The 10,229-nt window shown below is 41.8% G+C and overlaps 1 protein-coding gene across 10 annotated transcripts in view; it reads left to right on the top strand.

Moving 5' to 3' along the window:
• Positions 1 to 1,856: 1,856 nt before the first annotated feature.
• MUC13 (mucin 13, cell surface associated) overlaps positions 1,857 to 10,229 on the top strand; it is a 34,250-nt gene continuing 25,877 nt past the window's right edge. For all 10 annotated transcript variants that reach the window (XM_073304703.2, XM_073304705.2, XM_073304702.2 and 7 more), the window contains exon 1: positions 1,857 to 1,978. In XM_073304703.2, the coding sequence (XP_073160804.2) occupies positions 1,921 to 1,978 (58 nt within the window). In that variant the 5' untranslated portion in view covers positions 1,857 to 1,920. The remainder of the gene's footprint in view (positions 1,979 to 10,229) is intronic.

Genomic DNA, 10,229 nt, shown 5'->3' with positions numbered 1-10,229 from the left:
CTAACACAAAACCATAGAAATGAAAAGGTAAGGCATCTAACAGGACACGCCTGTTACTGCTCCTATCAGAGAGGCACATCTCACTGCTAGAACAACCACTATATATCAGACCACAACCATAACTCTGTCCCAGTTGTGATGACAGCCTTCCAGCACTCCCTTCCCCAGACTCCCCACTACCATAAACAGCCAGCTCTCTCTCTCTCTCTCTCACACACACACACACGTATGTACATACGTATGTACGTGTTTGGGGAAGAAAGAGCTGGATGGCAATTTCTACGTTCTTCTCATGGCAGTAGATGGGTTTAGTGTATTTTGCCCCTCTCGGCAGAGAGCTAGTCTTCAGCTCTATACACCTGCCAGGCCAGAAGATTTAGTTGGATGGAACTCTGCTCACCAGCCTAAGGGAGACGAGGAAAGCCCAGCTCTGGTCAGCTTCATTTAAATGAATTATAATATTGCTTACCCATAATTCCATCTCCTGAGTTTGGCTGGAATGCCATTATGCTTTGATTGTAGGAGTGAGAATAGATTATTCTTATTCCTGTGCTCTTGGAAGGGCATAACATGCAGGTGAGGACCTGGAAAGAGTGAGCCACCTTGACTTCATGGGAAGTGAACTAAGGTTTGGTAACAAAACTCAGGCTTATCAGGGAGGAGGGCTGTGTCCTAAAGGTCAGGAGCCAGAGTCCTAGTTTGCTCTGAGCTGACTTTGCAGTGAGACCCAGCCAGACAAATGGCTGTGGTGCAGAGCTGACTTTGCAGCAAGGCCCGACTGGAGCAGTAACAACAATGACACAAAGATGTAGGTGCAGCAACCTGACAGACAGCAACAATGCTGAGCTGACTTCACAGTGCCCCAGCCCACCAGGCTGGTGAAAGCAGGGCTGATATTACAGCACTGGACCAGGACCTGATAGAGTGGTTCTCTGGAATGGAACAGAGGTGGCGTTGAGTTGCCCCTTGGTGCCCCTTGCCTATCACTAACTGGACTCAGGATGGGGGTTTCAGGCGGTTGGGGTGGGACTATGAGTTCTGGACCTCCAGATATCAGACAATTATTATTAGAACTGTGGGGTGCCCACACTCCTGATGCTCTAATTTGGGTGGCTCTGTTTCGTTTATGTAAATATATAGAGGGTTTTCACGTATCTGGTGACGGCTTGTCCCCTCTTCCCCCAGACCCTTGTGGTTCCATGTTCCCAAAGAAATCTGAGGGCTTACGCATAGGGAAGAGGTGCCTGCAAAGGAGACCAGGGACGTTACATTTTAATTTCCCAGAGCAAGTAATAGAGCTACGACTCTGACTCAGGCCTCGAGGCTAAGCTTTATGCATTCTTAGGAAAGGCCTTCTAGACAGATTGAACCCAGTCCTACAGGCCTAGCAGAGCAACTTCAAACCTTAAACAGCAGCAAAGAAATTTATAATTGACCCCACAGTCGATTATGTCGACAGTTGGTTATGCTAACACTCATCTTGCCAGGAGTTGAGGATAAAGAGTGTTTATTTCACAAATCTGCTTTGTTCAGGCTCAATCCAACTCCCATTTCTGTGGCTTCCAAACGCCAGCTGTTTTCTGTTACCTTTTACTTTTCTGTATGTCTTGGCCTAGAATTTGTATCCCACTGAGCATATGGAAAGAATCATTTGCTTATATGACTAATGCAATTATGAGCTGAGGCTTAAAGTGCCGTCAGTTTACAGCAAGTTAATTGTTGGTATTAAGCAAGCTAGCATCAGTCTGTCTCAAAGTCTAAAGAGGAAGCTAAAATAAATTAACATCATCCATTTGCTGCCATTTGCAATTCCGACGTCAGTTAGAGGTTGAACTCTGTACCCGTTAGAACAATTTTAAATGAGCAGACATAAGGAGAGAAACCACTTCCTCGTAGGATTACCTGAGAGCAGCCTCAAAAATGAAAGGCTACGTATCTCTCGCCCTTCTGCTTAGCTTTGCTTCCTGTGCCAAGTCAGGTAAGAAACGCTATCTTCTATTCTGGGACTATTAAATAACAACCCAATTCATCTACACAGGGAATGGATAACATTTTCCTAGTGGTGCATTTACTAAGATGGTTCCTAAAATAACGCAATATTCAGCAGAAGAATGGTTACATTTTAGCGCTTCTAGTTTCTGATTAATTAAGGGGTGGAAAAATTTAACTGAAACCAAGTTTTACCCATTCACAGACCCAGACAAAAACATTGTTGTTTGTGATTAAATTAATTTAGTGCATCAATCTGTTTGTATGACCTATGTACTGGAGCACAGAGATTAACCCTTCATTAGAAAAGATAAGAAGCAGGGCTATTTTCATTAGTAAATAAGTAACTATTCAACTTCAGCTCCAGGAGAACGGAGTGCTGTAGGTGTCCCTTATTTCAGCAAAACACTTAATCCCTGAAAGAATAATCTTCACAAAAAACAGCTCCACACCATCTGATTCACCCAGGATTTGATCCTGCCCCATTGAAGTCAATGGGAGTTTTCCGTTGAGTTTGAAGGCTTGGGATTGGGTACACAATAAATGATAAGGGGCCAGGGATATGTATCTGATATCCAGGGTTACATCTAATTAAGTATCAAATCAACAAAAGCCAGGAATCTGCAAAGTAAAAGCTGAGAGTCAATCTTTAACTTACTTTATTTGACTGGAGCATTGCCACTGATATAAACATGAGACAGAGGATCAGCCTTAACTCCTTCCTTCCTGATTTTTCTTTTAATGTAGGAGAAAAAGGAGGGGTGGGAAAGAGCAGGTGCTTGGATGGCAGCTGTCTGAAGGTCTTCACTGATTTAGAGTAATGTGAGAGGAGGACACAATCTCAGTGACTATGGTGATACACACACAATGCATTAGATAAACCAGTCATTGTGACACATTCATTTCTTCCAATGCCATCACAAATTGCTTTGAGATCTGCTGATGAAAAATGCTGCATAAGAGCTAGGTGGTATTATTATAATTTCCAGTTGCACTCACAATGTATTAGGCACTGTACGAACATGAATAGCGAACAGTCCAATGACCTATAAATATATATTATAAGCATGGAGACATGGGAACTGCTGTGCTTGTTCCCAAATCTTTAATTTTTAAATGAAAATCCTTTTGAGTTGTTTCAGGGCAGCAATACCTCATGCATAGGCGCCATCTTTATGAGTTGCCAGGGGGTGCTCAATCCCTGCTCTGCCCCAGGCCCTGCCCCCACTCCCCCCAAGTCCCCACCCCAGCCCTGCCTCTTCCCACCCCCATTCCGCCCCCTGCCCCATTCCAACCCCTCCCCTGAGCACGCCCTGCCCTCACTCCTCCTCCGCCCAAGCACCTCCTGCATGCCGCTGAACAGCTGAGTCACAGCGGACAGGAGGCACTAGGAGGGATGAGGAGGAGCTGATTGGCAAGCATGCAGGGAAGGCAGTGGGAAGCTGTTGTCTGTTCTGAACCAGTTCTGTGGCTAAATGCATAATTTCAGTCTCCATGGGTGTCCATTTGGCATTGTGCTTGAGCCTTAAATTTACCTTTAAATATGTAAAACCTCCTCCACCCTTGTGGAGTCTAGACGAGGTTTAATGGAAATCTTTGTCTGCAGTAGCTGGTGCTGATAACACAGGGGTATGGCCTTCCTTCAGGTTAAGGTTAATACATATGGAAGTGAATCCTGTAGAGAATGCAAAGCACCTGTTCTTTGGGAATTAAGCCAACAAACCTCAAATCTAATCTAATTCTGTTGCTTTTGAAATCAGATGGCTGCTCATTAAAATAAGGGACTGAAACTCACTAGTGTGGGCTATCTTGTTGACAAAACCTATATTAAGCCTCCTGTAGCAGGTTTCAATCAGAAGCCAACAGGACCAATGGGCCAACCATGGCTCATCAATTCCCTGGTGCCCCAGAGCTCTCCCAGACAGACAGGGGAGAGGGAAAAGAGGGGTAAGTAGGGGGACCCAGGGCCCAAAGGGGAGAGACCAGGAATGTCTCAGTCACCTCTTCCTGGTGCACTGACCAGCCTTCCCAGGACCACTTCCTACCTCCCTCTTCAGTTTGGGGTGTGGTCACCGCCTGCTTTCTCTCCAGTTGGAATTCCAAAACAGTCCCAGCAGCTCCCCCACCATGTCTCTTCCTAATTTCCAGGCAGAGAGTGCGGGAGGGAAAAGGGGCAGGTCCCTCTCCTCCCCTCTCAGTTGAGTCTTACCCATGGTCCAGACTCCTCTCCTGTGGATCGCTTGTCCCCAGAAGCTGCAAACTGGCTTCATTTCTAGCCTGCAATTGCTGCTAGGATGTACTCAGCTTCTGAAAGGATCCCAGGCCAGGGCTTCTTTGGAGCAGGCCTAGTGGTCTCCTGTATCCCAGATGGGACCCCACACTAGCTCACTTTCACTGGCAACCTACGTGCATGGCTTTGAAATTAGAACATTGGGGTGAAAGTGAGTGTGGGTACTACCGTGACGAATGGGGAACAATTTTCCCCAGAATCTGTTGAACTGAGATCAGAATCTGGGCCTATGTCAGTATAATATATTTACCAGCATGCCTATTAAGATTTATTTTCCTTTTTTCTAGACCCAAACAATACCACATTTTCATCAAATTCAACAGTTAAGGATACCTAAAAGGGCTGAAATTCTCTAGTGAAATTCTACTCCAAAACCTGACTGTACAAATAGCATAATAGGGTACCATGTTTATTGTAACTCAGTGGCTCCTTACCAAATGTGGTCAGTTTACAACTGAAAACTCCCATTCCCAACTCAGCACTGCAAACTCACATCTGGGTCTGAAAAAACAATAAGGTTGTTTGTTTGTTTAAGGGTTGTTTTGCTCACACAAGGCAGAGCTGCACAGATAAAACTAGAGTCAAGTTTTGCCCCTGCAACAGGAACATACAGCAGACTTCCAACAGGAACTACTGATTTAGGTGTTTCATGGTTTGCTGTCCAGAGACACAGGAGCTGCTGAGTGAAAAGGTGTTATTATTCATTAGTCACTTTTCAGACCGGGACCATTTTTTAAATAAAATGTACTATGGGCCTGATCCCACTGAAGTCAAGGAGAGTTTTGCTGGTGGCTTCAGCAGGAACAGGATAAGACCTAAGTCAATCTTCCTCAAATTCAAACGGGAACTAGAATATGATTTTTTAAAATATGTGTTAATCTGTAGTTTACATGTTAGCATTTGTAATGTTAATCAAGTATGGGGACAAGTTCATTCCATGGTAATTTCAAAAGAAAAGCCTGTTCTTACAGAAGTTTTGTCCTTAGCTTCAATCTGGACTGAGTCTGTCCCTTGCTCAATATATCTTTACCAGATTGTTGTAGTGAGGTTTCCATTTTAGGAGTTCTTTACTCTTTTATAAAACTTCTTTCTACCCACACCTTCCCCAGCACCAAGAGTTAAGCAGAAGAAATGGAAGGTAATGGTGCTGATAGTACCATATTTTCTTCCCACACGATATCTGGTAATTTAGAGAACTCTGTTATTTCAATCTACAGTTACATTTACTTCAGATGTTAACACTGACAACAATCTCAGGATTTGTTCCCACTGATGTCCCCTAGTGGTTTCAATAAATATATATTATTGCAACTTGTGATAACATTTAATTTACATGTTAATATTTGGGACATTAACATAACAAATGGACAAGAACATCACATCTCCCATTTTCAAGGAAATTTACTTTCATGCGCTATTTATCTGAGTTAGGATCAGAAAAGCAGGAGGAATGGAATTAACTGATTAGTAGGCTTGGAAGGATTACATTTTTATTGCTAAATGTTGGTAAACCTCAATTTCACCGTAAATAGACAAACAAGAAAAAATATTTCCTTTTATACTAGTTGAAATGTACAGATAAGCAAAGAAAAAAAATGCTACTTGAGACCTTCTTAGAGTTTAATATAAGAATATTTACTTCATATATTTTGATACATAATGATAACAGTGTGTTTTTATGGTTTATAAAACTTTTACTTATTTAATCTTACCACCTGCTGTCATTAAAAGCTTTCTTGACACCAGCCCCATTACTTCCCCGACCTGTGAAAACTTAAATGATCCAAAATGTTAAAAAGCTTAAAAATAAACATCTATATTATATATCAAAATTATTTTAAAAAAATTGAATTCTGCCACCCCTATTGATAAGTATTAAAATCACCTGTCACAAATATTTTTCTATTGAAAAAGTGTAAATAATGCCAAAGATGATTTAATTGTGTAGAACCAACAGACCAGCTGATAATATTAAAGAGATACTGTCAATTTGAAATTTAGTTAATTTATAAAATACATCTAAAGGAAGCTTCAGGTCCCAGAATCCTTCCCTGGAGTCCTTGTCCAATCACCTCCCCAGGCCTCTGGCTCTTTGTCCCAGTCTTTTTATCCAGCCAGTCCCATTTCTGATCCCAGTCCCTGGCTCCTGTCCACAAGAATTCAGCCTGAGGCAGTTACCCAGCATGGAAAATTTCAGTCCAAACAGTTGAAGTTTGGCAAAGTTACAAGCAGTTGAAAACAAGGTCCTATAATAGAAGTGTTTAGCAACTTTAATCAGAAGAGGTGCTGCCTGCCCTGCCTATACTACGAGGCTTAAAGGAAGGAGGAACAAATATGATGCTGTAGAAAAATAATTATTGATAATAAATAACACTTAATCTGTTGGTAACATTGATTTATCTAATTATTTGTGTTGTGGTAGACTTTGGAGCCCCTATCATGGACCATGATCCTACAGTGCTAGGCGCTGTACGGATGGAACAAAAAGACCATCCGAGCCCCAATTAACTTACAACCCCAAAGGTGAAGATCCAGCAAATAGCTGGTGAACTTGTCCTATTGCTCAGAAGTTAAAATTCCCACAGGTGATTTTTCCCTGAGTAAGGATCAGACCTGAGGGCTATATATAAATTATGTTTTAATCAGATTGTCAAGTTGGGTTTTGAAATTGAGGAGGCACAGTAGAGATTGCTCACTCTGGGGCTTACAAGCACAAATATGATGTAGACAAATAGTAATGATTAATAAATAATATATTTATTGGTTGTATTCATAAAATTGTGGAGTAGCTGGTGAATTTCACCCTTGGTTCTGAAGGTCCTAAGTGGTGACCCCACGGATACCCCCTAAGGATTTAGATAAATTTGTCCTACCAATGCTTGTTACCTTTTGGAGCCTGAGCATAATAATTGGGCTAGAACATCACATCTCCCAATTTCTAGGAAGTTAAAACTCCCATGTGCTACTTGCCCGAGTTATGATCAGAGCCGATGTCCGCTGTTATAGTGGTGTGAATATTTGTTTTCTTTAGTTCATCAGCTGCAACTCCAAGGAGGCTGCTGCTGAACGCATGGCGGTGACAATCCCAGGGTTTGTTCCTCTGATGCCCCCTGGTGGTTTCAATAAATATATCTTATCCTAATATTCTAGTGATGTGGATATTTGTTTTCATTTGTTCATCAACTGCAACTCCTACAGCTGCAGCAGGTTGGTTTATGTAGTGTTATTTTGTCAAACAAAATTTGCAGAATTTTTAAATATTGTGCACAGAATTTTTAATTTTTGGGTGCAGAATTTTTCAATTTTTAGTGCAGAATGCCCCCAGGAGTATAACCTGATAACATTCAGTGTATATGTTAATATTTGGGACATTACCATAACAAACAGTCAAGAACAGCACATCTTCCTTTTGCAAGGAAGTTAAAACCTTCATGTCAGTTCTCTGAGTTAGGGTCAGGTCTGATGTCCATATATATTTACTAGGATGTCATAGTGTGGTTTGCATTTAAAGATTTGTTTCTTATTTTACAGAAAGTAGCACTACCCAGACACCCATAAATAGGGCAGGTAAGCGGGAGGAGTCAAACTGATTGATAAGTATGAATCTTAAAATCACAATCAATAATATTTTGCTACAGAAAAAAATTGTAAAATATAACTGAGAATGATGATGATTTAATTGTGAAGACTCAAAGGAGTAGCTGACGTCAATTTCAAATTTAGTCAGTTTATAAAAGGTGTTTAAAGGAAGCTTTCAGGTCCTCCGTTTTCGTCACCGCCTAGGGAGTGGGAGACCCATACAAAGAATGGGGGTGGAACTGATTGTCTGACTCTACAGGGGAACCATTGCCACAGGCTAGGCACAAAGTGTTATCAACTGCCCAAAGTAAAGAAACTGACTACATAGAGAAAAATAGATTTTTTTCCCCTCAAATCTCTCTGTCAAAGCCATTTTGCAAATAAAGCATGTAACAAGTTTTTTTGGATAGAAGCAGGTTTTAAGTAGATGGAAGTTCTTTTTAAAAATCCAGAGTTTTATTTAAACATGTGGCGCTAGAAAACTTGGGTGTTGAAAAATAATTGTAAATAACACGTGCAACTACTGATGATATAATGGTGAATAGCCAGGACATTTGCTGGTGATATCAAAGAGCACATTACTCACTTGAAATCCAGTCAATTAAAAACATGACTTTACAGTAATTTCAGAACCTATATAAGTCCCTGTGCCACCTGGCCAAATTCTGTGGAGTTAAAATTGTGTTTCCTTTGTTTTCCTCACTCTGTAGTAGTGTGCGACCCATATAAACAAAAGAAGAAACCGATTATGCAGGGGAAATAGTGAAACTGACTATACACATGGTGCTGTCAAATATATGGAGTAAATAAACTAAACAGAGAAAACATTTTCCCTGCACTAGTCTTTCAGTTGTAGCCATTTTGTAACGATAGCAGGTAACGTGTATGTCAGCCATGAGTAAGATTTTTAGGCTGGTGGAGGTTCCTTTAAAAGTACTGATATGTATTTCCATATGTGTCTGTTGGTAGGGTCCCTGCGTCAGTATATGTTTACTGGACTGCGGTTGTGAGGTTTCTGTTAAAAGGCGACAGAAATCATATATAGGAGGTATCTCCCCCACACCTTCTGCAGTTGCAAGAGCTAAGCAGAAGGAATAAAAATGTCAAAGGCATAAAAACACCAGGCACAAATATAGTTCTGTGGAAAAGAATTATTAGTCTAAATAATAGTGATAATATCACTGTGGTAAGTCAACACAGTACCTGGTGAATTTCGTCTTTGGTGCTATAGGAGCAGGACTTTGTTCCGGCTGAATCTCCCTTGTGGTTTTGATAAACAAGCTGTCCACAAACCTGGTCACGGGTACTTTAAATGTTTACACTTGAAACATAAGCATAACAAATAGACAAGAACATCCCATCTCTCACTTTGTAGGGAGTTCTAACTCCCATGGGCTACTCACCTGGAATATTATGTATGTAAAAATCAGAGCTGATCTCCAGAGATGTCATGTAGTTAGCTCTTTGGTAGGAGGTTCTGCTGCAGCTTTCACAGCCATGTCAGGTAAGCAGAAGGAATAGGAGTGGAGTGGGGATGAGTACACCGGATGTTTCAAGCATCAGGCACAGCTATGACGCTGAAGAAAAATCATTATTACTGAGCAACTCATCGTGGGGCACTAGCATGATCTGCAAGGAGGCTACGGCTCTTTGGGGTCTGCCAACCTGCTGCAGCTGCTGCTGAACACATGGCACTGACAATCCTAGGGTTTGTTTCCTCTGATGCCCCTTAGTGTTTTCAATGAATATATCTTATCCTAACGTTACTCCTGGGGGAATTCTGTGCCACTGCGCAATGCAGAATTTTGCAGAAATTAACATGCGCACAGAATTTCCTTTCCCCCACAGAAATGGACTTCAATGCTACTAGCTGCCACTAGGGGCTACTGAACCTGCCAGAGCCCAGCTCGCACATAGAAGACTATGCTGAGGTGAGGGGAAGGGAACTAGAGAGTTCCTGGCAGCTGCAGTTCTGAGCATGCCCTGAGGGAAGGAGAGGGCAGTGCACAGAAAAATCAGTCCAAACCTGGGACCAAGCATCAGGCTGTTTCTCCCTCTGGATCCCTGGGCTCTGGGGGAGGAAAGGTGCAGATGTCTGGGGTGGGTGAGGCGTGGTCATGGCTGGGCTCGGGAGTGGTAGTGAAGGGAGCGGAGAAACAGAAACTGGGTTGTCAGATGGTTTCTTTAACTCTCTGCTCCTGGGGGAATTAATGTGTGTGTCTGTATTGTTACAGACATACTTGCTGGCAGGTATTTTGAAATTAATTACCAAAATAATTGAAACTGGTGTGATTGTGTAGCATTATGTTGACAAACAAAACTTGCAGAATTTTTAATATTGTGCACAGAATTTTTAATTTTTGGGTGCAGA

This window comes from Lepidochelys kempii, chromosome 11 (genome assembly GCF_965140285.1).
Source record: "Lepidochelys kempii isolate rLepKem1 chromosome 11, rLepKem1.hap1, whole genome shotgun sequence".
In the NCBI taxonomy this organism is placed as follows: domain Eukaryota; kingdom Metazoa; phylum Chordata; order Testudines; family Cheloniidae; genus Lepidochelys; species Lepidochelys kempii.
The sequence above is the reverse complement of the archived record's forward strand: the minus strand, read 5'-3'. Positions and strand labels throughout refer to the sequence as shown.